Source organism: Myxine glutinosa, chromosome 8 (genome assembly GCF_964187855.1).
Source record: "Myxine glutinosa chromosome 8, kmMyxGlut1.1, whole genome shotgun sequence".
Classification (NCBI taxonomy): domain Eukaryota; kingdom Metazoa; phylum Chordata; class Myxini; order Myxiniformes; family Myxinidae; genus Myxine; species Myxine glutinosa.
The window spans coordinates 66,844,150-66,870,432 of NC_136268.1; the positions used below are offsets into that span (position 1 = coordinate 66,844,150).

Below are 26,283 nucleotides of genomic sequence, written 5' to 3' on the forward strand. Positions count from 1 at the left end.
CCATTTTCCCTGCTAGAGCGGGGGTTAGCCTTATATATGTACACTAGCTGAGGTACCCGGCTTCGCCCGGGTTGAATAAGAATAATACAAATATATGATGAAAAGAACATGTATATTTTAGAGCAATATCACAGTACATTTCCTACATGACGTTTTGTCAATTGTCAATTTCTCAAAACCTCTTGGTATACAACATTTCTGGTTTTCTTATTTGGTGCCAAGACATAAAGATTGCTTGGTTTTCCAACCCTCGAGCAGCCCACGTACAGCTGGCCATGGGAAGTACCCGGCATTGCCGGGGAAGGGGAGGGGAGGGGAACGGGGGGGGGAGGGGAGGCGAGGGTGGGGAGGGGAGAAGAGGGGGGAGGGGAGAAGAGGGGGGAGGGGGAGGGGAGAAGAGGGGGGAGGGGGAGGGGGAGGGGAGAAGAGGGGGGAGGGGGAGGGGGAGAAGAGGGGGGAGGGGGAGAAGAGGGGGGAGGGGGAGAAGAGGGGGGAGGGGGAGGAGGAGAGGAGAGAAGAGGGGGGGATGGGGAGGGATGGGGAGGGGGAGGGGGAGGGATGGGAGGGGGAGGGGAGAAGGGGAGGGGGTAGGGTGGAGGGGAGAAGGGGAGGAGGTAGGGTGGAGGGGAGAAGGGGAGGGGGTAGGGTGGAGGGGAGGGGGAGGGGGAGGGGGAGAGAGAGGGGGAGGGGAGAAGGGGTAGGGGGAGGGGAGAAGGGGTAGGGGGAGGGGAGAAGGGGAGGGGCTAGGTGGAGGGAGGGGAGGGGTAGGGTGGAGGGGGGATGGGAGGGGAGGGGTAGGGTGGAGGGGGGATGGGAGGGGAGGGGGAGGAGAGGAGGTAGGAGGGAAAGGGAGGGGCATGGGGGGAAGGGAGTGGAGGGGTGAGGGGGAGGAGAGGGGGGAGGAGAGGGGGGAGGAGAGGGGGGAGGGGAGGGGGGAGGAGAGGGGGGAGGGGATGGGGGGAGGGGGAGGGAAGGGGAGAGGGAGGGATGGGAGGGGGAGAGGGAGGGATGGGAGGGGGAGAGGGGAGAAGGGGAGGGGGTAGGGTGGAGGGGAGAAGGGGAGGGGGTAGGGTGGAGGGGGAGGGGGAGGAGAGGGGGAGGGGGAGGGAGCGTGGAGGGGGAGGGAGGAGGGGAGGGGTAGGGGAGAAAGGGAGGGGCATGAGGGGAAGGGAGGGGTAGTGGGATGGGGGAGGGGGGAGTGGATGGGGCAGGGGAGGGGGAGGGGATAAGGGGGGGGAGAGGGTGGGGAGGGGAGAAGAGGGGGGAGGGGAGAAGAGAGGGGGGAGGAGGAGAGGGGAGAAGAGGAGGGAGGGGGAGGAGGGGAGGGGAATGGGGGGGAGGGGGAGGGGGAGGGGGGAGGGAGAGGAGGGTGGGGGAGGGGGAGGAGGAGGAGGGTGGGGGGAGGGGAGGAGGAGGAGGGTGGGGGGAGGGGAGGAGGAGGAGGGTGGGGGGGAGGGGGAGGAGGGGGAGGAGGAGGGGAGGGGAACGGGGGGAGGGGAGAAGAGGGGGGAGGGGAGAAGAGGGGGGAGGGGGAGAGGTGGAGAAGAGGGGGAGGGGGAGGGGGAGAGGTGGAGAAGAGGGGGAGGGGAGGGGGAGAGGTGTAGAAGAGGGCGAGGGGCAGGGGAGAGGGGAGAAGAGGGGGGATGGGGAGGGTGAGGGATGGGAGGGGGAGGGGGGTGGGGGGCGGTGAGGGGAGGGGGAGGGGAGGTGAGCAGGGGGGGAGGGGAGGGGGAGGGGAGGGGGGAAGGGGGAGGGGGAAGGGGGAGTGGAGGGGGAGGGGGAAGGGGGAGGGGAGGGGGAGGGGGAGGGAGAGGAGGGAGGGGGAAGGGGGAGGGGGAGGGGGGAGGGGGAGGGGGAGGGGGAGGGGGAGGGGAGGGGGAGTGGAGGGGAGGAGGTGAGGGGGGAGGGGAGGGAGAGTGGGGAGGGGAGGGAGAGGGGGGAGGGGAGGGGAGGGGGGAGGGAGAGGGGGGAGGGGAGGGGAGGGGGGAGGGGAGGGGGAGGGGAGGGGGAGGGGATGCGGGAGGGGGAGGGGAGGGGGGAGGGGAGGGGGGAGGGGGGAACGGCTAGCTTGGCAAGCGATAGCAGGCTTTTTACTTTTATTTTTACCTCAATGAGGGCTATATATATATAGTCCGTGCTTGGAGCCTTCAAGTTCAACATAGTGTTTTTATGAAAAACAATGCAGATGTATAACAATCCACCAATGCAAGTTCAGAAATGAATGCAGATCCTTTACTTTGCGATACAAACGCAATTCCCGCCATTTCCACTCACGATTGTGGCCTCCACAGTGACCGCGCCTCTTCTTCCTCCTACAACCTCGTCTCACTTCTTTCACTCAAAATGCACGAAATTCTGCCTCATGAAATTATGTAGAGGCCTCGTCGGGGGGATATAAGGTAGATAAGGAAGGCGTTGTAACAGAAGAATCAAAATAAAAGTGGAAGAACATAAGGAAATGGGAGCTATTCTGGACCCACAGCCAAACCCGACAAACCATTGCAATACACCCCGAACATCTAGCGCCGCCACAAACTACACCATGGAATTGCAGCTGGCGCGGTTTTTTTAAACCATTGATATTAAAATAAAACGTAGCCTAAAACCACCGGGATTTTATGCTGATTCCGAATCTATGTCTAAAACTTTTCTCCGATGTGTAGTTCTTGAGTTATAAGCGGACATCCAGACAGACACACACACACACACAGACACTCCTCCTTTATATACACAAAGAATTAAGTTAAGCACCCCCCCCCCCCCGTTTTTTTACAACCTCGCACATTACAAGTTTGTTGTCGTCAAAACAGTGTAATATACCCATGATATTGCTATATTTTCTGGAGAAGTGATATTATGGTCACATAAAAACATAACAATCATGCCGTTTTCAATATTTTATTCTGAATAATTTAAGGTGAAATTTTTTGGGAATTTTAGGCATATTTTCACCTCAATTTAAGTATGGAGCTATAGGTCCATCACGGACAGTGTGGATGACGTTTATGTTTTCTAACGTACAGTCATTGTTCTGAGAAGACCTCTAGCGATCTTTGCGTCAATAACGTGTGTAGGACCCACGTGATCGGATCACTGACTCAACCAATCACTTTTTTTCACTTTGATCACTCAATTTCATCAATGGATAATTGCTAATGTCATACCAATCATTATTTGATCTCACATACCTTAGAATATATGCCAATGTATACATATACACAAAGAATATATATTAGGGGGTGCTTACCTTAATTCGTTGTGTAGGGGTGCTTAACTTAATTCTTTGTGTATATATAGAGATATATAAGGCTAACCCCCGCTCTATTGAGATGATCATCTTTGAGATGTTTCTACACCTTGATTGGAGTCCACCTGTGGTAAATTCAATTGATTGGACATGATTTGGAAAGGCACACACCTGTCTATATAAGGTCTCATAGTCGAGGAGCCAGTTTTCAAGAGAAGCCTAGAAAATGAGTTTCGTGCAACACCCACTACACAGTTGGTTTGTCATTTCAGGGTGCTTGGGATACATCTGTAGAACAAATCCAGCCCCGATGTACAGTTAAATTGTGGCAGCAACAATAAATGGCAGCCACTTTTCTATTAAGGGGTAGCGTAAAGCTCGAAATTGACGATTTTTTTTGTATTTTTGTTTTTTCAGCTCTTCCAATAGGGATTCTTCAACATTATAATTAAAAGGATAGTGAGAAGTATGAGGGGATTTTCGATATGCTGTTCAAGTACGATTTAAATTTTTTTTTTTATTATACCTTGTATTATACCCAAAACACACAAAATCGCTGAAATATGTAGTTTTTGCTTTTCGACTGTAATTATGCAATATCATCTTTATGTTGTTCAAATGCGGTTATGGTTGTAATGTGATATATCTTTATGATCTTTTCAAGAAACAAAATTGGACAATCCTTAAGTAAAGTCAGAAAAATATATATTTCATTTCCCCTTAAATCATCAACCCCACTCCTGTTATGACCAAATTCCACAAGTAATCTCAGCAAAAATATCTCACGAGGTCAAATCTGGCTGCGTATCATAATCATAGTCATTCACTGAACATTACAATGTTAACATATAACTGTTATTTGTTGTATTATTAAAATAAACACATATTTTGCTACTGAATCATCTGTAAGTGGTATAAAATCACGAAAATGTCATCATTAATCTTCCTCATCATCATCTTCTGAGTCGCTTGTGGTAGGTTCTTTGTTTGAGTTTTTGCATTGTTCACCTCTCATGCAAGTGCCGGCTTCTGTGCATGGTATGTTATTGTTCTTGCAGGCACATACAGACACTTTACACTTGCACGCGGTCAGCTCAACTAGTCCAACTGTAGCAGGGTCTTTGGTCATGAGGGTGGGCTGGAGAGTTCCATCTTCGATGTTCCATCCATTACCATCTGGCTTTGGTAGTGCTTGGTTGGGGAGCAATGACTTCTTCCAGATGAATGACTGATAGTTCGCTCGATAAATGTGTTGCCTAATACTGTCAGATGTTGGGGGTAGGCATTCACTCTTCTGCCTTTTCTGGCAGAACATCCAATATCTGATTTCGTCCGCCGTGTCACCTGTTGCCTGAGCTGTTGTGTACAGGGAGCATATGAACCGTTCACAAGCACGGACAGTATCCTCTGTCGGTGGGATAATATCTCCCTGTAGCCTGTCGGGGCTAAGAGAAAAAATAAATAAATGAAATCCGTCAAAATCTCAGATTTACGCCTCGGACACCACCCCCCTCATAGAAAAGTGGCTGCCATTTATTGTTGCTGCCACAATTCAACTGTACATCAGGGCTGGATTTGTTCTATAGATGTTCCCCAATCACCTGGAAGTGACAAACCAACTGTGTAGTGGGTGTTGCACGAAACCATTTTGAGCAGATTCTGGCTCCTGGACTATCACAGCTGACAATGCATATCAGAGCACACACCAAGCCATGATGTCGAAGGAACTGCCTGCAGAGCTCAGAGACAGGATTGTGTCGAGGCACAGATCTGGGGAAGCCTAAAAAAAAAAAATTCTACTGCATTGAAGGTTCCCAAGAGCACAGTGGCCTCCATAATTCTTAAATGGAAGAAGTTTGGAACAGCCAGGCCTCTTCCTAGAGCTGGCCGCCCGGCCAAACTGAGAAATCGGGGGAGAAGGGCCTTGGTAAGAGAGGTGACCCAAGAACCCGATGGTCACTCTGGCTGAGCTCCAGAGATCCTGTGTGGAAATGGGAGAAACTTCCAGAAAGACAACCATCACTGCAACACTCCACCGATCTGGGCTTTATGGCAGAGTGGCCAGATGGAAGCCTCTCCTCAGTGAAAGATACATGAAAGTCCACTTGGAGTTTCAAAAAAGCACCTAAAGGACTCTCAGACTGTGAGAAACAAGATTCTGTGGTCTGATGAAACCAAGATTGAACTGTTTGGCCTCAATTATAAGCGTCATGTGTGGAGGAAACCAGGCACCGCTCATCACCTGCCAATACCATCTCAACGGTGAAGCATGGTGGTGGCAGCATCATGCTGTGGAGGTGTTTTTCAGCAGCAGGGACCGGGGGACTGGTCAGGATTGAGGGAACAATGAACGGAGCAAAGTACAGAGATATCCTTAATGAAAACCTGAGACAGAGCGCACAGGACCTCAGACTGGGCCGAAGGTTCACCTTCCAACAGGACAATGACCCTAAGCACACAGCCAAACAACGCAGGAATGGCTTAGGGACAACTCTGTGAAGGTCCTTCAGTGGCCCAGCCAGAGCCCTGACTTGAACCCAACCGAACATCTCTGGAGAGACCTGAAAATGGCTGCCCACAAACGGTCCCCATCCAACCTGACAGAGCTTGAGAGGATCTGCAGAGAAGAATGGCAGAAAATCCCCAAATCCAGGTGTGCAAAGCTTGTCGCGTCATACCCAAGAATACTCGGGGCTGTAATCGCTGCCAAAGGTGCTTCAACTAGGTACTGAGTTAAGGGTCTGAATACTTATGTCAATGTGATATTTCCGTTTTTTCTTTTTAATAAATTTGCAAAACTTTCTAAAATCCTGTTTTCCCTTTGTCATTATGGGGTATTGAGTGTAGATTGATGAGGGAAAAAATGAATTTAAACGATCTCAGCATAAGGCTGCAACATAACAAAATGTGAAAAAAGTGAAGGGGTCTGAATACTTTCTGAATGCACTGTGTGTGTGTGTATGTGTGTATGTATGTATGTATGTATGTATGTATGGATATATATATATATATATATATATATATATATATATATATATATATATATATATATATATATATATATATACGTATATATATAATCGTTTAAATTAAATATATATATGCAAAAGTACCCGGCCGGGTAACAATGAGTCACTTCATGACGGTAATATGAATGAGGGGGTAGGAGAGGAGAGAGGGAGATGGGAGGAGGAGATGGGAGGATGAGATGAGGACTGGGAGTGAAGGGAATGAGAGAGAGGGAGAGGGGAGGGAGGAGAGGGAGGAGAGGGGGAAAGGAAGGGGGAAGGAGAAAAGTGGAATGAGTGAGGAGAGGGGGAGGGAAAGGGAAAAGGGAAAATGGGAGGGGGAAGTGAAAAGGGGGTTAGGGAAAGAGGGAGGGGGAGTGGAAAGAGGGAGGGGGAGGGGAAAGAGGGAGGGGGTAAAGGAGAGGGGAAGGGAGGGGGAAGGAAAGAAAAAGGAGTGCAGTGAGAGTTTGGAGGTACATTAATATAACTTTTTATTAATACAATGAAAGTATATCACACAAAAATGTGAGCTCTGTCTACTGTAACGCCATGGTTTGCAAAAGCAGCCTGAATAAAAACAAAAAGGGAGCTCTGTCTACTTCAACACCATGGCTTGGTGTAAAAGCAGCCTGAATAGCATTCACCAAGTAGTGGCTAGAGTCCCTGTATAAAGAGAGTTGCGCCATGCGCTGACCCGAGATTTCTGGTCACATGATTTCGTGGCGCCATTTTGTGTCTAACTTCACCGTGCGTGAACGTCAGCTTGGTACGGGAATGTTGTTTATTGCCAAACAAAATGACTGGTTGTTCTGCTTTTGGTTGTTCAAACCAATCTGGGAAATATAAGATGTATAGATTTCCAAGTGATAAAGTCAGAAGACAAATTTGGGAAGCGAAAGTCAGACGAAAGAGCTGGAAAGCGATCGACTCCTCGAGACTCTGCCAGGTAGGCCCACGCCGCTTGATGATCGATGTTCAAAAGCAATTCTATCTGCTCGGTTTTTTTTTGGTTGTCTGTCCGTTGAAACCCCTTTTAAAGGGAAGTGATTTGTGTTTGTTTATAATCTTCAAGGAGCTGACCAAAAATGCATTTCCGTGGGAAGAACCCTGCTCAATTTTTTTCGGGTAGTCCTAGCGGACCGCATATTGTCATTGATTGATGAAATGTCCCGGTACAGTGACATTGCCTGGTCTGCGGTTGGGTAGTCTGCGGGCAATGTCACTGTACTTTTTCAGAGGGAATTAATTTTGATTTTATAGGGGTGGGAAACCCATGGTCCGTTTTGTTTTCAGTTGTCTGTCCGTCCATTCAAAACTTATTCCGAGGCAAGTTATTTTTTTGGTTTAAAATCTTTAGCCTAATCGGCAATCATAAAAGCAATTTTAGGGGGGACCTGCTCAATTTTTTTGCGGGTTGTGCAGTCATCCATACGTCCAAAATTTGACGAGTTATTGTTTGCTTTGTACAGTACTCATGCGTCTTGTGGCATATTTGCTCAAATATTTCCCACCCCGGGATTTATGGCCAAATTGTAGTGATGGAAGATTTTGCACATTGGACAATCCCTATATATTTAACCTGGTGACAGCTATCGTTCCCAAAACATACAATATGAGAGTAGTGAACAGAGTAGTGATGAGTCTCACTTGTGAGGAGTGAACGGAGTAGTGATGAGTCTCACTTGTGAGGAGTGAACGGAGTAGTGATGAGTTTCACTTGTGAGGAGTGAACGTAGTGGGATGAAGTGTTGGTCTGGTCAGAGTGTTGTATTACGGGCAGAGTTTTCTTACGGTCTGAATGTATGAATCATGTTCTGTACTGAATGTATGAACCAAGTTTTGTACTGAATGTTTACTGTGTTGGCCTCATCGTGTTCCTGGTGAAATTAAACAAGTTATGGTGAATACGACGTCTTATCTGTGCTTTTCCATATCTGTTCGACTAGACGAACCGTGCACACTGCAGGTATTTTTTAAAGTTTTTTCTCTGTTTAATTACGGCTTGGCGCAGTCGAAAATTAAGTGTTAATTAAGTCGCCAGCTATGAAACATATCAATCGATCATGCAATATCCATCAGAGTTCTGGGCAAGGGTGTAGTAATAAATGAACGTTTCAATCTTACTAGATGCCGATGACGTTTTCCTTATGTCAGAGACAGAAGCTGACTTGCAGCTTGTTTAATCATTACAATGGAAATTGAATATAAATGTCGATAAAACTAAAGTTGTACACTATAGAAATATGGCAATACCACGTACAGAATTTGTTTTAAGTGTGTTAGACTATATGTCGGCTGGAAGTCCTACACCGGAATTGCTCTCGGCACCCTTTAAAAAATATTGGATATGCCCACACTCCTTTCTAAAAGTTATTAAAATTCAGAGAACGACAGCATTGGTTTGTCTTACTTATAATGTTAGCTCTTATATGCAGTGTTGGCTTGTAATATGCATTGCCATACCACTTTTAATATCACCACACAGCTCTTTTTCACGGCAATAGCTGAGTTTTTGACAAAACAAATATCACCTGTATGTAATAATAAGACTAAATATGTGTCGTAAAATTTTTTTTTGCAGGTTTAGAATATATCACCCCATATCGCGAATGTACATGTATATCTAATCCGACACACTTAGACACAAAATGGCGTCCAAATTTGAGTTGACACAACTCTCTATATACAGGGACTCTAGTAGTGGCTAATCATATTCAAAAATATATGCAATTTGGGTCCATCATCTGGAGGAAATTTTAAAAACAGATCACAGCTATGGTGGAGTGACACCATATCCCATGGAAGTATGAATAAAGTTTAAAATTAATATGAATTTTAATTTTAAAAAATAATAAACTAACCCCAGAAGCAGAATCACAGCCTCACTTAAATAAATGAATATATACACTTACTTATAAAATCGCTATGTATGGTAAATTTTGTCATATTTCACTACAGATTTCAACATTTAGTTAGTCTACACCATCCAATCCTCATATCAGAATCCAGATTTTGATGATATGCTTCAATTATGTAATGATAAATCGATCGTGTTTCCAAGGCAAAGCACGTTTGAGTTCGGCTGAAACAAAATGGCGGCTTAAGAACCCAGTGAGGTGCAGTGGGCTGACCAAGATGGTGGGCCACCATATTGGTAAGCCTTTTAAGGGGGTTTTTTTTTCTTTCTGATGAGCACTTCGTTAATCATCTTCAAAAAGTGTTATAACACACCCAAACACCTATTTTTCATCATTGCAATCTGTTGGAGGTCGAGGTGTATGCATGCAAAGGTTTCATGGATTTGGAGGAGACGGACAGACACTGCCTTTTATTATTATTATTATTAATATATATACATATATATACATATATATACATATATATATATATATATATATATATATATATATATATATATATATATATATATATATATATATATATATATATATATATTGTTGCGGATATGAGATTGGCCTCCATCCATATCCGCTTGTAAATATTCCCCTATTTCCTCCATACTTCCCAACTATCCCCAATCCCCCATTCCCTAGTCCCATTTTCTGTAAACAACACTCTGTAGACCCGACCTTCCCCTATTTCCCCCATTAAATGTCGCATCCAGGTCCACCGCATCTCACGTAGACAACTATAGGACATCTTGCTAGTTATTCTTAGTCTATGTCAGTTAAGGACTCGTTTCCATTAATTCTGACTCTTCGTTGCACCAGAATGTGATTGTATGGCACCGTTAGGAAGTTTAGGACCTCCCAATACCTCCCCGCAGCTCTTCCTCATGGTACAACAACAACAACAACAACAGCGGCGGCGGCGCGGGGAGTGTGCGTCCTCACTCCGGCTTGGTTGGTAGGGGGTGTTGAAAGGGCACCAAGCCCTTCCAACGAGCCGCCATCGAGCATGTGCTCGACGGGGTTACCATGTAGGGGCTCGCTGTCAGCTCCTCGTCAAGGGCGGAGCCCGGTAACCCCCCGCACCCAATAGAAGCGGCGGACCGATCCCATCTAATGGGCGGAGCCAACGAGCCGAGGGCGTGTCACTCCCCGCTGAGCATGCGCAGGAAGAGGGAGGTGACGTCAGATGCGCCCTCAGCTTGGAGAGAGAAGGACGCCACCTCCGAGCGCTGCAATACCTCCCCGCATCTCTGGACTGGACCGTGTTTGATTCTGTCCCTGAGCTAAGGTGCACCTTGCGCTATCGACTGCCTGTCCTTCCCTGCCATCAATCCCTGTGTAAGTCAGTCTTGTTCCGTTTGTCTGTGGTCTGTCTGGGATAGATAAGATTGTGTCTAAGTGCCTATCTCTTCTGTGCTTTACCTCTTACCTTGTAATCTACCCCTTTTCTCCACCACCAATTATATCCTCCTCCGGAGGTCTTGAGAACTGTACCCCTTGTGTCGTTTCATTTATCCCAGTCGTTGTGTCTTTTCCATCATTGATTTAGCATAGCGCGACCAGGTCAACGTCGGGTGGAATCGGGTGAGTTGGGGAAGAATCGGGGGAATTGTTAGGTCGCGGCAATACCACCGCTCGGTAAATAACATCAAATCCGCGATCCGTAACAATATATATATATATAAATGCAAGTTGCCTGATCGTAAAAATAAACGTCGTAATCATAGCACATACAAAATGTCACCAGATTTCTAGATTAATATTTTCAATCCCACTCCTCCCTCTCGGTCTTCAAAACAGCTGTTCACCACCATCTCATATCTTTCCCCATCAAAAACATTGATCTTTTCTACCCCTGTTAATTCACCCCAAATCCACCTCCTTCAAATTCTGTTTTCTTTTCTGAAAGTCCTTGTAGTATCCATCTTGTTTATCCAGAGTACCCTGCCCCAGCCCTCTCCCTTCCACAGATCTCCCGATGTCCCTGTTTGCTCCTGTTGTTGTGCTTCCCTCTCTCCCCTCTTGTCTCCCGCTCCCTTTCTTATATATTGTTAGCTCTTACACGAGCTTCGACATGGTATACAAAAAATATATTATTATAATAATAATAATAATGATAATTTTCCATATCTGTTCTAATGTAATAATGTCCACCAAAAAATAATAATGTCCACCCATCGGACAGCTCAGCCGCTGCACACTCATTGTAACACCTGGGTGACAATGACTAGTTGGTTTAGGAATCCAATCAAAGGCAATGCACTACATTTGATTTGTCTTGTCACCTTTAAGAACGTGAAGACAACAAGTGATCTGCAAGTAAATGTTTTTATGCCTCCGTTGAAGTCACCAGAGGCATTATGTTTTCAGGTTGTCCATCCGGCTGGCCGTCCGTCCATCTGTGATAGGTTTTCATAGCCGCCATAACTTGAGAACGGCCAAAGGGATCTTCGTCAAACTTGGTGCAGGTATGTATAATGAGGTAAAGATGAACTGATTAGATTTTGGGGTCACGAGGTCAAAGGCCAAAGGTCAGAGGTAATGTTAGGTAAAAATCCTGTTTCCGCGATAACTTGTGTGATGGGCTTCTGACCAAACCAGTGATGTGATGGGCTTCTGACCAGTGATATGATGACCCAGTGATGGGGTTCTGACCAGAGTTGGTACACTTATTTAGAATGATGTAAAGATGAACTGATTAGATTTTGGGGTTCAAGAGGTCAAAGGTCAGAGGTCATGTCAGGAAAAATGTGATAACTTGTGAACAGCTGAAGAGATTTCAATCAAACTTGGTACAAGTATTATAATGATGTAATAATGTGGGCGGAGGCATATCAGTCGACGTCATGACGTCAAAGAGTGCTGTTCTAGTTTTCATTTAATCTCATTTCGATTCAGCAACGATCTGGTCAATAGCATTGCGACATGAAGGTAAACATACTTACCGGTGGCAAAGTCACAGTCTTCGCCTCACCTGTTGGAAGGTTTGAAAAATAAAATCAATAATCATTATTGAATTAGAATGTAGGAAGTTGAAACATAAGATAAGTTATCGAACAACAACAGAAAATACAGCTTTTACAGAATGTACAATTGTCCACAAATGGGTCGTCTCCATATTACATAGTCTGGATGGAATGTGCTGGGAGGGTTTTATTGATTAACACATTAGAGGACAGGGAGAGAAGAATTAAAAGATAAGCAAAGGATAGGAAGATAGAAAAAAAAGAAAGGGTTGATTGTTGTATCGGAGTATTTTGCTCATGATGTGGGGGTTCCAGGTTCAATTTCTGTATTTTGCTCTGACGGAGGGTAAAGCCCGAAACGTCACCTTGTGATAATTTATCGTGGATACCTCCAATCATTTTATTCCTATGATTTTATTCAAGTTCAGTCCATTGTCTTTGTAATCGATGTAATATTACAGGAACGTCTCATGTCAATGTCCTGCATATAATGTGGTCAAGCTCCCCTATGAGCCTTTGCCATCTTATAAGTAGAACTGTCCTTTTCTGTGTCTGTCTGTTTATGAAACACAAATCATGTCCAAACTACTGGGCCAATTGGCATTAAACTTGACACAGACCAAATTGGACCTCCTGTTGAACATAGGCTACTTGTATTTTTGTTTTGTTTTTACATCATGGCTGATGATCATATCGCTGAATTAAATTCTAAATTATTGTATATTGTGCCCGTTTGTGGGAGTGGCCTCGACGTCACCCTTTCCCACCCCCTCCTAGTGCGGGGTTTGACTTCTTTCTCCCACTCATTGAATTCCCCTCCCGAGTTGGGGGCTGTGAGACGTGTGGGAATTACGTTTTTTTTTTTTTTCGAGATTTTTACTTTCTGACATGAGTTTCTTGCTTTGTTTTGTTCATGTTGAACATAAACCTTAAAAAAAAAAAATGGTTCCGCCATTTCGTGTTCCACTGTTCGGATTTTTGGCTTGTTTGACGGGGCCTCACGTCTGCAGCTGGGTGTTCTGATGCATTGATGATGCGTGTTCGTGGGGGACTTGCCCTAGCCTAGCCGGTTCGGGAAGGACTTGGGCCAGGGACTTCCCTCTGGCCAACCCGGCAGGTGCATGGCATTAATGGTTGTGAGTGCTGGAGAGAGTGGTGGATAGGGGCTGGAGTGGGGCTGGGGTGAGTGGAAGAATCTCCCTCGGGATTCTCTTGAGGGGATTTTTATTCAGACATTTTCTGCGGTTGATGGATGACCAACACGCATTCCCGTCATTGGGATTGTTTTTTTTTTGCTTTGTCGTCCCCCATCGCACAGCGTAGCGAAAGGGGGACTATGGCTTTCCCCTCCGTCCGTGTGTCCGTGTGTGCGTGCGTGCATGCGTAAACGAAGGACCGCATTCGAATTTGGTGTGTGGGTGCAACCCACGTCAAAATCCAAGATGGCCGCCGCCATGTATGTCTGATGCCATGTATGTCTGAACTTTGTAACCTGAATATCTTGAAAAATAAGCGAAGTACCAACTTGTAATCTGGTGTGTGGGTGTATCTAGGCATAACGAATAAAACGCTATTGAAAATTGGGTCGCCACGTCAAAATCCAAGATGGCCACCGCCATGTATGTCTGAACATTGTGAGATGAATATCTTGAAAAATAAGCGAAGTAACAACGTCTAATTTGGTGTGTGGGTGTACCTCGGCATAAGGAAGAATGCTATTGAAAATTGGGTCGCCACGTCAAAATCCAAGATGGCCGCCACCATATATATGTCTGAAACTTGTGAGCGAAATATCTCGAAAAATAAGCGAAGTACCAACGTCTAATCTGATGTGTGGGTGTGTCTAGGCAAAAGGAAGAACGCTGTTTAAAATTGGGTCGCCACGTCAAAATCCAAGATGGCCGCCACCATATATATGTCTGAACCTTGTGAGCGAAATATCTTGAAAAATAAGCGAAGTACCAACTTCCAATCTGGTGTGTGGGTGCACTAGGCACAAGGAAGAAAGTTGTTTAAAATTGGGTCGCCACGTCAAAATCCAAGATGGCCACCGCCATGTATGTCTGAACCTTGTGAGATGAATATCTTGAAAAATAAGTGAAGTACCAACTTCTAATTTGGTGTGGGTGTATCCCGGCATACGGAAGAACGCTATTGAAAATTGGGTCGCCACATCAAAATCCAAGATGGCCGCCACCATGTATATGTCCGAACCTTGTGAGCGAAATATCTCGAAAAATAAGCGAAGTACCAACTTCTAATCTGGTGTGTAGGTGTACCTCGGCACAAGGAAGAATGCTATTTAAAATTGGGTCGCCACGTCAAAATCCAAGATGGCCGCCGCCATGTATGTCTGATGCCATGTATGTCTGAACCTTGTAACCTGAATATCTTGAAAAATAAGCGAAGTACCAACTTCTAATCTGGTGTGTGGGTGTATCTAGGCATAAGGAAGAACGCTGTTTAAAATTGGGTCGCCACGACAAAATCCAAGATGGCCGCCGCCATATATATGTCTGAACCTTGAGCGAAATATCTTGAAAAATAAGCGAAATACCAACTTCTAATCTGGTGTGTGGGTGTATCTAGGCATAAGGAAGAACGCTATTGAAAATTGGGTCGCCACGTCAAAATCCAAGATGGCCGCCTTGCGTCTTCCACTTTGTCAACTCGCATCACTTCACCGACGGGGGACCTATGCGTAACGCTTGTTGTGTTCATAAATTGTGCTCTGGGGCAGTACATACCAACAATTGCTTCAACCTTGTGGACAAAGAACGAACGACTTGATGCGGTGAGGTTGAACTCGAGAGTGATGGGAACTCCTTCTTGCTCTCCGTACAGAGAAACACCAGCAGACAGTACTTTGTTTGGCCAGATTGTTTTTGGTAAAGTGATGAGGTATTTAGTGATCGGCAGTGAAGGTGGCGATTGTGAAGGTGGCCCGCTTGTTGTTGCAACACCTTGCCTGTGGAGCACCAGGGTGGCAGTTTATGGTTAAATGGGAAATCAAAACCAAAATCGACAACTCGCAGGTAGGTTCCCTACCTCTGAACTATCCTGCAGTACATGTACAGAACAGGTAAACAATGGAAAAAGACAGATCAACTCCTATCCGAGCACAAGTGTTAATGTACCAATTTTTAAAGCAAAATATGTAATTCAAATTCCTTCAGATCAACTGGAAACCCCTTGTCAGCATGAACTGCAAGAGTTTCAAGTGGGGATTACCTTGTGCAGGTGAGAGCAAGTCCTACCCAAGTAATCACAACTGGAAGAAGCATCATCTGAAAATCAAGGAAGGGAAATAAACATTAAACAAGTACAGATACATTCAAAGTACACCGCCCCATGCCAAATAATTAAATATCCTACAGCGCGGCATTGCCAGGGGCACCTCCGGCACCCGGCAATATCACCCGTGCAGCTCATAGAGACTGCATTGGGAGGGAGAGGTGCACAATATTTAATTGATTAATTGCACAATTAAAATCAATAAAAGATTGTCATAAAATATTTTCTTAATCAATTGGCTAATTGCATAACTAAACCACTCGCATCAAACTTGCGAGTGGTCATGTTTGTGTCGTTCTGATCAAAATCAGAAGAAAAAAAACAAAAAACGTATGAGCTAATTTCCAACTGATTTTTCACATGTGAAACAGTCAATGTTGAGGGGATTTTTGCATTTCACAAATTTTGGGGTCACGTGGGAGTGGGAGTCACTAACATCTTCTTCTTCTTCTTCTTCTTCTTCTTGAACGGCCAAAATGATTCCCACGATTGCCCCCCCCCTCCCACCCCCATGTTGGTATGATTCCAACATGTCTACGCAAATGCCAACATTAATTTTTGGATTCCTCATGCTCGGAATATTCCAAAAATGTATAGTTTTGCTCATCTCCAAAAATTTTGAACGAAAAAACATAGTGAACCTGACTAATCATGATCCAAGAGTTCAGATGGAAACACCAACGGGTCAATCCTGCACTTTGCAAATACAACTCCTGAAATGCATACCCAGTGGAAATTTTTTGCTGTCGGCTGCATGTACACTAATCCAATGTACACAAATGTTATTTGCCAATCACTTTCATTTAGCTTCGAAGTTAATAATTCATAGAATGTCATAGCAAAGGGGTTGATGACTCATTGACGCAAGACATTTCAGATTTTCATTTTTAATTCTTTTGTTAAAATGTCTTTAAAAAATGTTGCCTGGGTAGTGTCAGTGAACAGCAATCATCAAGTCTTTATACAGATTATTTGTGGGATTTAAGTCTGGACTTTGGCTGGGCCACTCAAGGACTTTCACATTTTTGTTCTGAAGCCATTCCATTGTTGAGTTGGCTGTATGCTTGGGGTCATTGTTCGGTTGGAACGTAAATCTTCACCGCAGTCCAAGGTCTTTTGCTTTCTGAAGCAGGTTCTCCTCAAGGATTTGCCTGTATTTGGCTCCATTTTTTTTTTTTTTTTTTTGTATACTGAATCGAGGCTCGTGAAAGAGCTAACATTTATTTCACAAACAAATCAACCAGACAAACAAAATATACAAAAAGAGGGAGCGGAAGACAAGATGGGAAGAGAAGGGGAAGCACACAACCACAACATTTGAGAGCAGGGAGAAGTGTGGGAGGGAGAGGGCTTGGGGGCAGGAGGCGTGGGAAGGGGAGGGGGGGGGGGGGAGAGGTATAAAACACAAGGGGACCGAAATTAGCGGGGGTAGAAAAGATCAAGGTTCATTGTTCCCTCTATCCTTGAAAGTCTCCCAGTCCCTGACACTGACAGGCATCCCCAGAGCATGATTCTGCCACCACCATGCTTCACGGTAGGAATGGTATTAGATGGTTGGTGAACTCTGCTCAGTTTCCGCCAGTCGTAGCACTTTCCATTCAGGCCAAAGAGTTCAATGTTCATCTCATCAGATCACAAAATCCTTTTGCCTCATGCTCTCAGTCTTCACATGCCTTTTTGCAAACTCCAGGCGTGCTATCATGTGCTTTCTCTCAGGAGCAACTTCCATCTGGCCAATTCCCATGAAGCCTAGATTTGTGAAGTGCTGCAGAGACAGTTGTCCTTCCAGCAGGTTCTCCCATCTCAGCCAAGGAACTCTGTCGTTCTTTCAGAGTGATCATTGGGTTTTTGGTCACCTCCCTGACCAAGGTTCTTCTTGCCCGGTTGCTCAGTTTGGTCAGATGACCAGTGCTAGGAAGACTCTGGGTTGTTCCATATTCTTCCCATTTCCTAATGATGGAGCTCACTGTGCTATTGGCAATTTTCAACACTCTAGGAATAGTTTTATACCCTTCCCCAGATCTCTGCCTCCTCACAATTCTATCTTGGAGTTCTACGGACAGTTCCTTGTACTTCTTGGTAGAGATTCTGCTCTGACATGCGCTGTCAACTGTGGGACCTTATATAGAAAGATGTGTTTCTTTCTAAATCATGTTCAATTTAAATTTTTCTAAATCAGGTTCTTACAAGTTGTAAAAACATCTCAAGGATGATCAAAGGAAATTGGATGCACCTGAGCTCAATTTGGAATGTCATAGCAAAGGGGTTGATTACTTATTGACGCAAGACAATTCAGATTTTCATTTTAAATTATTTTGTAAAAATGTCAAAAAGAATTCCACTTTGACATTATGGGGTATTATGTGTAGATCAGTGCCAAAAAAAAATCTTAGTTGAATCCATTTTAAATTCAAGCTGAAACGCAAGAAAATGTGAAAAAGTCAAAGGGTGTGAATACTTTCTGAAGGCACTGTAAATACAAAGTTTGAACACACTTCGATTTTAAAGGCTTATAAATTCTAAACAACTTAAATATACAAAATAGTAAATTATCATAATTACTATTAGGAGTAATCTGTTCCCATTGCTTTTTCTGCCGTCCCTTATAAACTGGCTACAGGCAGTTCTTTTGTCATTCCTGCAGTGAAGCAAGGGTCTTGGTGGAACTTGGACAGAAACTCCATTCGGGACAAAAACATGTGGATCAATCACAAGGACATTCGCAGACAACGCATGTGGTATATGGGATTGGAATCTGGGCTCCATACATCATGATCCAGGAGTTCAGATGGAAACACTAATGGGTCAATCCTGCACTTTGCAAATACAATTCCTGAAATGCATACCCGGTGGAAATTTTTTGCTGTCGGCTGAATGTACACTCGTGCAATGTACACAAATGTTATTTGCCAATCACATTCATTTAGCTTCGAAGTTAATAATTCATGGAAGGGCAAACCTTATTTGCTGTGGGTTGCTAAAACCCAATGGGGAGTCGAAACAAAATGCAATGATGAGTGTAAAGGCTTTCAACATTTAACCCTGGGGGCAAATCGCTTAAAGTACAGGGTACTTCAGAAGTCTCCTGGGAAGGTTTTTAGCCGAAATAATTATATTTTCCAGGAAAAGTAGGTTCTTTGGTAAAACGGTCGTCGTTTGATCACACTGTCCAGATATCGCTATTTGGAGGAACACATTTAGCCCTATAAACATGCTCTTAGGGTTAAAAGGTCAATGGTGGGTCACTGCATTGGGGGGGGGGGGGGGCTGCCAAGATATCCCAGAGGTACGCACGTCCGTCTCCAAGCTGTCTAGCCTCGGTTCGAATATCGTTCCAGCTATAAACTGTCACCCTGGTGTATCACAGTGGATTCTGCTCCATCCAACAGGAAGCACTGCATTATCATCTTACCACAATTGCATGCCCCGCAATGATGTAAACTCAGCCACAAGCTGCAAACAAAAGAATAGTCCCACAACCTCTCCCGGGTGTTTGGGATTGCCAAAGCAGCTTCCTAGGTCAGGATTACACTTGAGTAGTTGCTATAATGCCTTCCCATCAGTCATTAGGGCAGGAATTTGTAGCTTAGCCAGGATGCTGCCCATAACTCATCTCAAGAAAAGTATCTTTAACATCCTCCAGCAATCACCACTAGTAGACGGGTCACCCAGGTTAACATCACATCCGACTGACGAGTAAAGCGCTTGCTTGTGAAACACCAGGAAGTGATAGTTTAAAGTCGGTAAAGTGATCGACAAAGTAACCCAAACCATACAGAATTTTAAAAAATAGGCGCAATGCCCATGGGCTCATCTGGTAGACCACGATTTTTTCAATGCGGTGAACAAACTTTAAACATCACGGGTGATGAAGGTTGTGGTCAAGTTTCATCAAAACTGTGTGTGGTTTCGGAGGAAAAAGCAAATACCTATTTTTTGTGGGGGGGGGGGGGGTGGGGGAGGAGGTTCAAAACCCCATAGACCTCCCTAAATCCAGAGTTTTAGCTCATCTGAAACGTAGTTCCGGGGACCTTATGGGATGATGCGTCGTCAGTCCTTCAGTCATCCGTCCATCAGTCTGTAAACACTTGCAACTTCTTCTCTGAAACTGCTTATGAGATTGTCACCAAACTTTTCTCCCTAACCCTAACCCTAACCCCCCCACCCCCCCCCCCCCCCCCCAAAAATAGGTATTTGCTTTATTCTCTGAAACTACAAATAAAATTCTGATGAAACTTCACCACAACCTTAATCACCAGTGCTGTACCAAAGTTTGTTCACAGCATTAAAAAAATGAGACCCTAAAGGAGTCTAGAGTGGGAGGAGGAAGGGGGCGTGCCCCCCCCTCCCACCCCCAAATTAGGTATTTGCTCTTTTCTCTGAAACTACACACACAATTTCAATGAAACTTGACCAAATGAGTGGAGGTGAGCAGTGATCCTGGATTGAGATAGTTTCAACAGAAGGTGGTTGATGTCGGAGAGTGTGTGAGCTGCAGATATCGGGGCGTGGGGGGGAGGGGAGGGAAATAAAACAATGAAAGAGCAGAGGGTGCAAGACAAGAATGGAGGCACTATAAGACAGAGAGACCAACGACTTGTCTGCAATGGCGAAGTGCTGGGCCCATAGACTCAGCTTCATCTTTGGAGATTCCAATAATCTTAAAGGCTTTTGTTTCCTCGGCGTCAATCTGAGCAAGATGTGAGGTAGGGGAGCCAGCCCAGGGGGAGAGCACTCCTCCATCAATATGCAGATGAAAGCGTTGTCGGTGGACAGGAGTTCAGGTGTACCAAGGAAGGACTTTGTATGACGGAGGATACCAAGTTGGCGACTGACTTTGGTGGACAACTTTGAAATGTGGTTTGCCCAAGAAAGATCATAGCTGATAGTAAGACCCGGGAGTTTGAATGACTGAACACCTCGAGAGGATGGTAAGAAAGTAGATAGGAGCAGCGTTCTAGGCCCAGTCCTATTCCTGATCTTCATAAATGATCTCTCTAACTCTGGAGAATCCCTTTTATCTATTTATTGATAACTTCACCCTCTGCCGTGCTGTCCCTCATCCTTCAGACAGGCAGGTTGAAGCCTCTTCCCTCTCATCAGCTCATCAGCTCACTGCTCTGCTGCACTTGCACATCCTCTCGCTGCCCTTTTCATTCTGTCAGTTTGCGCTAGTCATCTTCCATTTGCTTGGAAATCCGCCAACATAACTGCATCACATAAAGAAGGTGAAAAAACGAATCCCATTAACCACAGACCGATCAGCTTTCTTCCAATCATCACAGTTGAAATTAGAACAGCAATCGGTAGAGCGCATACCTCCGCCAGGCTGAACAGTTTCCTTAATAATTAAATAATTCTCGTATCCGAATCCATACAGATAGATCTTCACCAAAATCGAATCAATTCGTCCTTGTCACACACCCAACGCCTCCACCAAGTTTCGTCCAAATCCATTAATAACTCTTTGAGATATCGTGCTATATGTCGGTTTTGGCCCAATCACTCAATGGTGAAGAATCACTTAAAAATTAAATAATTCTCGGATCCGAATCCATATTCAGATCTTCACCAAAATCGAATCTATTCGTCCTTGTCACACACACAACCTCTCCACCAAGTTTCGTCCAAATCCATCCATAACTCTTTGAGATATCCTGCTATATATCGGTTTTGGTCCTGTCCCCCAATGGTGAAGATTCACATAAGACCCTTTAGACTTTTAGATCCTTCAGACTCCAGAGACCCTTTTGAACTTTACATCCCTTTGACCTCCTAGACACACACCACAGAAACATATATGGAGTTTTCTTTCAATATACAGACTATACTCTTTACAGCAAGTAATGCGCAACCTCCATCCACCCGGAGGGTGGGTACTCTGCTACTTTATTAATAACTTCTGCAAATAGCTTCTATCAAATAATAGTCAGAGCGAAGTCGAGGGTGCGCCATTGCAATTCCTTTTGACCCCGCCCCAGGGGGCTGGGCAAGAACTTGTCCTTTTTCCACCTGTTTATCTGCACCCGGTGTTGTGCAGCTAGTTCTTCCATGAGCCTCCACCTCTGGATAATAATAATGAAACGTGTTTATTTTTGCATGAAAGTGAACTCCAGATGCATCGCCATAAGAAGAGCGAAGCCAAAGATAGTCCTCGATGTAATATATAAACAATCGATGAGAAAGCAGTTTAATATATATATATATATATATACACATGTAAAACAAAAAGGGGGGCAAGTAGAGCACGTAATGGAGCAATTCACTAACATCTTCTTCTTCTTCTGAACGACCAAAATGATTCCCACGTTCTTGTGGGGTTGGCAGGGGGAAGCTTGGCTTAAGCCTTTCACAAATCGGTTGAACAGGCCTAACATTCGATTAAGTATTTAGGGCAGGAATTTGTAATTCGTTTCAGGATGCCGGCGATGTTTCGCCTACTCTTCGTAAAGGACACCATCGGATATTTAACGTCTACCAACGAATACGGGACCCCCTTTAACTTCCATCCGACGGACTGTACACACATTGATGAATCACCGTGAAACAGCCTGTGTATAAACCTGTGAAACAGTTTTATAGCTGGTTCAGGATTCAAACCTCGGCCGGGACAGTCCTGCCAGCCCGGAGCAATTGAATAACAAAACTAAGAACGTTCTTTGGAACATTTACATGAATCCATCGTCACCAAAAGAAATGAGGTGTAAACAGTGGGTTAAGAGGTGCAAACGTGGTTACCTTGACCTCAAAGGGTGCTCGGTCGTGCACCAGATCCGATGCGCAAACACCTGGGCTGTCCCTCCTCGAGCACACCACGTTCACCTCGAGGACCGGTGTTTATACTTGTGCAAAAGAGGGAGGGGCTCTCGAGCGGGCCATTCTGATTGGACGTCACCGTTTTCATTTACTCGTGCTCATGTATTTCTTCACAAATCCGATTACAATGCACAATCCCATGCCATTTGGAGGGCGAACTCTTGGGTGACCTGATGACGCTGTTGCAGGAAGTTACAGACCAGGGATTAGGCGCCTTGTCTGCCTAACCCAGGAGGCCATTTGCCAATCTGATTATGGTATGCCATGGAATACCGGTATAAATGGATGTTCCTTCAATCCTCTTTAGTTCCCAACCGGCGTCAACTAGTCTGGAAGATTATATTTTTGGGATGCTGTCCGTGCATCTGCCTTTCCTGAAAAATGACTGGACGCAATTATTTCATATTTGTCACGTGTATGCAATAATATCAGGGTGTCAAATTATTTTGGAATTGGAGCCAAACGTCATGGATCGCAATTTTATTTCCGAATTTTGGATTAAAAAAATTTATGAGAGAAAACGGTACAGAATTGTGACTTTCTGAAGGTATTTGGTACGATACGCACAATGGAGGTTGGAGTCAAGGTGAGGGCTCGTGGAGTGGCTGGTCCGGTAGAAAACTGGTTTGGATACTGGATTAGTGATAGGAGGCAAAGGGTGATTGAAGGTGAGAGGATATCCTGTTGGGAGGTTCGAATGGGAAACCTCAGGGATCGGTTCGGGGACCATGAATATTTATAATTTCCATCAATGATTTGGATAGTGGGGTCAGGAATCTGCTTTTCACCCCTCAGCCCAAATTGGGCAAAGGGGTATTGTCGTCACGGGCGTCGTCCGGACATCCGGGCGCCCGTCAAATTTTGGTTTCCGTCAATTTCAAGGACTAGGGCATGCCCGTACTATATATAAGCTAGGACGTGCCCGTACGTGGGTGCCCGTTCCTTGCCAAAAAAAAAAAAAAAAAAAATTTGTGTAGGGGTGTGTGTGTGTAAACATCCTAGGGCGTGCCCGTACGTGGGTGCAAAAAAACATGCGTGCAAACAACAACAACAAAAAAAAACTTTGAAACCACGTGGCAGTAACGACCACAGAACCCCCCCCCCCCCTCTATTTACATGAATGGTTTGGTCCATTCGCAACGACCACAGAACCCCCCCCCCCCCCCTCTATTTACATGCAATGGTTTGGTCCAAAGCGAACGGTTTGCAGTGTTTGGTAAAGAAATCGCCATAGCTCGGTAAGTACTTGTCCGATTAATATGAAACCTTGAAAAGGCACATCCTCGGGTCCCCAGCAATATACCTGGCAAGTTTAAAGTATATCGGACCCGTGGTTGTCGAGAAACAGCGGTCACAGACAAACATACACACATACACACATACACACATACACACATACAAACACACATACACACAGAGATTAATGGAATTATAGATAGATAACGTCTTGTGCGATTAAATTCATTTTTGCAGTGTGTGTTGGGGTTGGGTAGCGGAAGGTTCCTTTAAAAAATGGGCGCGCAGCGATTTTCAATATGGCCGCCACGGCAGCCATCTTGAAATTGGTTTCCGTCAATTTCGAGCAGAACGGCTTGTCCGATTAAATCCATGTTTGCAGTGTGTGTTGGGGTTGAGTAGAGGAAGGAGCCTTTTGAAAATGGGCGCGCTGCGATTTTCAATATGGCCGCCACGGCAGCCATCTTGAAAATGGTTTCCGTCAATTTCGAGCAGAATGGCTTGTCCGATGAAATCCATTTTTGCAGTGTGTGTTGGGGTTGAGTCGAGGAAGATTCCTGGGCGCGCTGAGATTTTCAATATGGCCGCCACGGCAGCGATCTTGAAATTGGTTTCCATCAATTTCAAGCAGAACGGCTTGTCCGATTAAATCCATGTTTGCAGTGTGTGTTGGGGTTGATTAGAGGAAAGTTCCTTTCGAAAATGGGCGTGCTGCGATTTTCAATATGGCCGCCACGGCAGCCATCTTGAAATTGGTTTCCACGATGCATGGGCTGAGGGTTTACGTCCGCTTTGCGGTGCTATTTATTTAATTTGCAGAATACAATAAGCTTGGAGGTAAGGTAGATTAGATAGACAGCAGAGAGGGGGAGGGGGGATGATCTGATTCGGGAATGTCGAGATACTTCAACAGATTGGGCAAAGGATTGCCAGAAGCAGATTAATACAAAGAAATGTAACGTGATTGGGATGGGTAAGAATCATATCACATTCAGGCCCAGACACCTGAATGTTTGATTTTGTTTGAGTGATTTTCAATGGCGGGAGGGGTTTGCAGAGCAAAAGTTGGACCACTGAGAGCATGAGAGTGGCGCACCATCATGCCCGTTGTGGGATGGGTCGCACACAGCACCATCATGCCCGTTGTGGGATTGGACGCATGCAGCACCATTATGCCCGTTGTGGGATGGGATGCACGCAACAACATCATGACCGTTGTGTGATGGGATGCACGCAGCACCATCATGACCATTGTGTGATGGGATGTGCGCAGCACCATTTTGACCATTGTAGGATGGGATGCATGCAGCAACATCATGGCCATTGTGTGATGGGATGCACGTAGCACCATTATGCCCGTTGTGGGAACGGGACGCACGCAGCACCATCATGCCCGTTGTGGGATGTGATGCACGCAACACCATTATGCCCATTGTGGGATGGGACGCACGCAGCAACATAATGCCCGTTGTTGGATGGGACGCACGCAGCACCATCATGCCCGTTGTGGGTTGGGATGCACGCAGCACAACTATGCCCATTGTGGGATGGGACGCACGCAGCACCATTATGCCCGTTGTGGGATGGGATGCACGCAGCACCATCATGCCCGTTGTGGGATAGGACGCACGCAGCACCATCACGCCCATTGTGGGATGGGATGCTTGAAGCACCATCATGACCATTGTGGGATGGGACGCACACAGCACCATCATGCCCATTGTGGGGTGGGACGCACGAAGCACCATTATGCCCGTTGTGGGATAGGATGCACGCAGCACCATTATGCCCGTTGTTGGATGGGAAGCACGCAGCACCATCATGCCCATTGTGGGATGGGATGCACGCAGCACCATTATGCCCGTTGTGGGATGGGACGCACGCAGCACCATCATGCCCATTGTGGGGTGTGACGCACGATGCACCATTATGCCCGTTGTGGGATAGGACGCACGCAGCACCATCATGCCCATTGTGGGAACGGGACGCACGCAGCACCATCACGCCCATTGTGGGATGGGACGCATGCAGCACCATCATGACCATTGTGGGATGGGATGCACGCTGCACCATTATGCCCGTTGTGGGAACGGCTCGCACAAAGCACCATCATGACCATTGTGGGATGGGACGCATGCAGCACCCTCATGCCCATTGTGGGAACGCGACGCACGCAGCAACATCATGACCATTGTGGGATGTGACGCACGCAGCCACATCATGCCCGTTGTGGAATGGGACGCACGCAGCACCATCATGCCCATTGTGGGATGGGATAGACGCAGCACCATTATGCCCGTTGTGGTATTGGACGCACGCAGCAACATCATGCCCGTTGTGGGATGTTTCGCACGCAACACCATTATGACCGTTGTGGGATGGGATATGAGCAGCACCATTATGCCCATTGTGGGATGGGACGCACACAGCACCATTTTGCTCGTTGTGTGATGGGATGCACGCAGCACCATCATGACTGTTGTGGGATGGGACGCACACAGCACCATTATGCCCGTTGTGGGATGAGACGCATGCAAAACTATCATGCCCGTTGTGTGATGGGATACACGCAGCACCATGAAGCCCGTTGTGGGATGGGATGCACGCAGCAGCATCATGACCGTTGTGTGATGGGATGCATTCAGCACCATCATGACCGATGTGGGATGGGACGCATGCCGCACCATTTTGCCCGTTGTGGGATGGGACGCACGCAGCACCATTATGCCTGTTGTGGGATGGGACGCACGCAGCACCATTATGCCCGTTGTGGGATGGGACGCACGCAGCACCATTATGCCCCT

The 26,283-nt window shown here is 45.9% G+C and overlaps 1 protein-coding gene across 2 annotated transcripts in view; it reads right to left on the bottom strand.

The window, feature by feature from the left end:
- Nucleotides 1-22,280, bottom strand: part of LOC137432558 (CD109 antigen) — a 166,083-nt gene extending 143,803 nt beyond the window's left edge. The window contains exons 1-4 of one of the 2 annotated variants that reach the window (XM_078783356.1): nt 22,166-22,280; nt 15,365-15,420; nt 14,881-15,101; nt 12,113-12,141 (exon numbers count right to left, since the gene is read on the bottom strand). In XM_078783356.1, the coding sequence (XP_078639482.1) occupies nt 12,113-12,141; nt 14,881-15,101; nt 15,365-15,420 (306 nt within the window). In that variant the 5' untranslated portion in view covers nt 22,166-22,280. The remainder of the gene's footprint in view (nt 1-12,112; nt 12,142-14,880; nt 15,102-15,364; nt 15,421-22,165) is intronic. The other variant, XM_078783357.1, reaches the window with a different exon arrangement.
- Between the last annotated feature and the right edge of the window lie 4,003 nt (nt 22,281-26,283).